General features: G+C 45.8%; 1 protein-coding gene across 1 annotated transcript; it reads left to right on the top strand.

The window, feature by feature from the left end:
- Positions 1 to 271: 271 nt before the first annotated feature.
- On the top strand, positions 272 to 1,436 carry LOC311040551 (UDP-N-acetylglucosamine transporter-like; the record flags this gene model as incomplete). The annotated part of the gene is made up of 1 exon (XM_084050882.1): positions 272 to 1,436. The coding sequence occupies exon 1, from the start codon at positions 300 to 302 to the stop codon at positions 1,434 to 1,436; it is 1,137 nt and encodes a 378-aa protein (XP_083907008.1). The 5' UTR covers positions 272 to 299.
- Between the last annotated feature and the right edge of the window lie 1,144 nt (positions 1,437 to 2,580).

Raw genomic sequence — 2,580 nt, 5'->3', positions numbered from 1 at the left:
CAGACATGACCATATTTATTATGTATTAGTTATTATTGTGGGCTCGCTGCACCACTTAGTGCAATAATACTCATCATACTCGGCCAGTCTATGACGTCAGCACTATAATGTCACACCGGTGACATCAGAGATCTCCATTCATGAGCATAAAAGGGACACAAGACCGTTACACACACGGTTTAAACTAAATTGCTTTTCACTTGTGGGATGAGAGAGGAACTGTGCTTACAAGAGGAACAACAAAAAAGCATTTTGGCAACCAAGAGACCAGAGCAGTCCTACTCCTAAGGGCGAGCAAGATGTACGTCGGAGCCCAGAGTGTCGGAACCGGAAGTGCAAACACAGCAAGTGAAGAGCCCTTGATGTCGGTGTCCACTGACCCGGGGGAGGAGCCGCCTTTGGCAACGGTCATATCTTCCCCGTCTTACAGGTTGTGGCGGAAATACGTGTCACTTGCCGTGCTGGTGGTGCAGACCGTGACTCTGGTGCTCACCATACGCTACTCGCGCACCCAGCAGGAGGACGGGCCCCGCTACCTGGCATCCTCCGCCGTGGTGTCGACAGAGCTGCTCAAGATCTTCACCTGCATCCTGTTCATCTTCGGAGAGCAGCGGTTCAGTGTCGCGTCACTGCACCGTGTATTCAAGGAGGAGATTGTGGGTGAACCCATGGAGACCCTGAAGTTGGCCATTCCCGCCGGCCTCTACACCCTACAGAACAATCTGCTCTATACTGCTTTGTCCAACCTGGACACTGCCACCTACCAGGTGACGTATCAGCTGAAGATCCTCACCACCGCGGTGTTCTCGGTCTTCGTGCTGAGAAACAGGCTCCGGATCCACCAGTGGCTCTCCATGCTCATGCTGATGGTCGGTGTAGTGCTGGTCCAGTGGCCCACTGGACCAGTCGCCTCTACAGGCCCACTGAATCAGCGATCTGCAGGCACCCAGTTCATAGGACTGGCGGCTGTGCTGATCTCCAGCATCACCAGTGGTTTTGCTGGGGTTTACTTTGAGAAGATCGTGAAGAAGCCCAAAAGCAGCCTGTTGGTTCGTAATATACAGCTCGGTTTGTTCAGCGTTGCGTTTGGCTCTATTGGGATGATGGTGTATGATGGACGCAGGGTGATAGAGTCTGGAATATTTCAAGGCTACAACAGCATCACGTGCACAATCATAGTCTTGCAGGCTCTGGGTGGCTTGCTTATATCGGCCGCCATAAAATATGCCGACAACATCCTCAAAGGGTTCGCTACCTCCCTGTCAATCATCTTGACCGCATTCATTTCATATTTCTGGTTAGATGACTTTCATTCCACTAGTGCTTTCTTCCCAGGAGCAATTCTGGTCATTGCTGCCACGTTTCTCTACAGCTATGAGCGCAGTCCTGCTGCCAATCACCCCAAAAATATAGGCGGCCAGACAATAGAGGTTTGAGCTTTACTACCACCTGAAGAGCAGTGGTGCACTACATTTACTCAACTACTGTACTTAGGTACAATTTGGAGGTATTTTTTTTTACTTACCTGGAGTATTTCCAATTTTCTATACTCCACTACAAATATTTGAAAACTTTAGTTACTATTATTATTATTATATCACAAGACATAAATTTACCACTTCAGCCCTATTTAAACTTTGGCTACCTGACAATAGACGATCTACAAGCTCGCTATAAGCTCACGGGAAATCACTGCATGGCTTCTCTACGGCACTGTTTCTCAGCATAGGACGGTCCAAATGGACCCTTACAGGTCAGTAACTCTTGAGAATGTACAAATGGAACCAAATTAACTTGTAAGTAGGGTGGCCACCAGCAGGACCTCAGAAAGGAGGACACTTTTGCCAGTGCATGCTGTGTGGGTAACCAACATGGACCTGCGCATGTGTTTACACCAGTGGTTCTCAAACTTTTTAACACCAAGGACCCCCAAATTGATGTATGATCTATTTAGCTGCCATCATCGTTCCTATTCAGGTCAGCCTGCACTGACCTGGAATTGAAGTGGGCAAAAACAAATCAGTCTTCATTTCATGTCCTTTTCAAAAAGATCTTTCCCCAGCCAGGAGAAAATATTAAGCCGAGCTCGAGCAATAATTACACCCCTTCGAGTATAATCGCACGGCCTTCCACCTGTGTTCATTCCACTGTTGATTAACCCTGGTGTCCCTATTTTAGGCCATGTTTTTATATAATAATAATAATAATAATTAATAAACTTTATTTGTATAGCACCTTTCATGACATGAAATGCAGCGCAAAGTGCTTTACAGAGCAAGAATACAAATACAGTTACAACCAATTTAACAATAAGGCTAAAAAATAAAAAATAAACTAAGATAAAAGCAAAAGCATAAAACAACATTAAAATAGGCAATACTGTGAGTACTTAAAAATCAACCAATGAATCAGCTAAAAGCAAGAGTGAAGAAATAGGTTTTGAGCTGTGCTTTAAAGCTATCGACAGAGGCTGCCTGTCTTAGGTGTAATGGGAGTTTATTCCACACTGTCGGTCCGTAAAAGCAGAATGCTGCCTCACCGTATTTTTTATATGTCATTGTAGGCACCTCGAGCAGGTCA

This window comes from Gymnoscopelus microlampas (genome assembly GCF_963454915.1).
Source record: "Gymnoscopelus microlampas genome assembly, chromosome: 24".
NCBI classification, from domain to species: domain Eukaryota; kingdom Metazoa; phylum Chordata; class Actinopteri; order Myctophiformes; family Myctophidae; genus Gymnoscopelus; species Gymnoscopelus microlampas.
The sequence above is the reverse complement of the archived record's forward strand: the minus strand, read 5'-3'. Positions and strand labels throughout refer to the sequence as shown.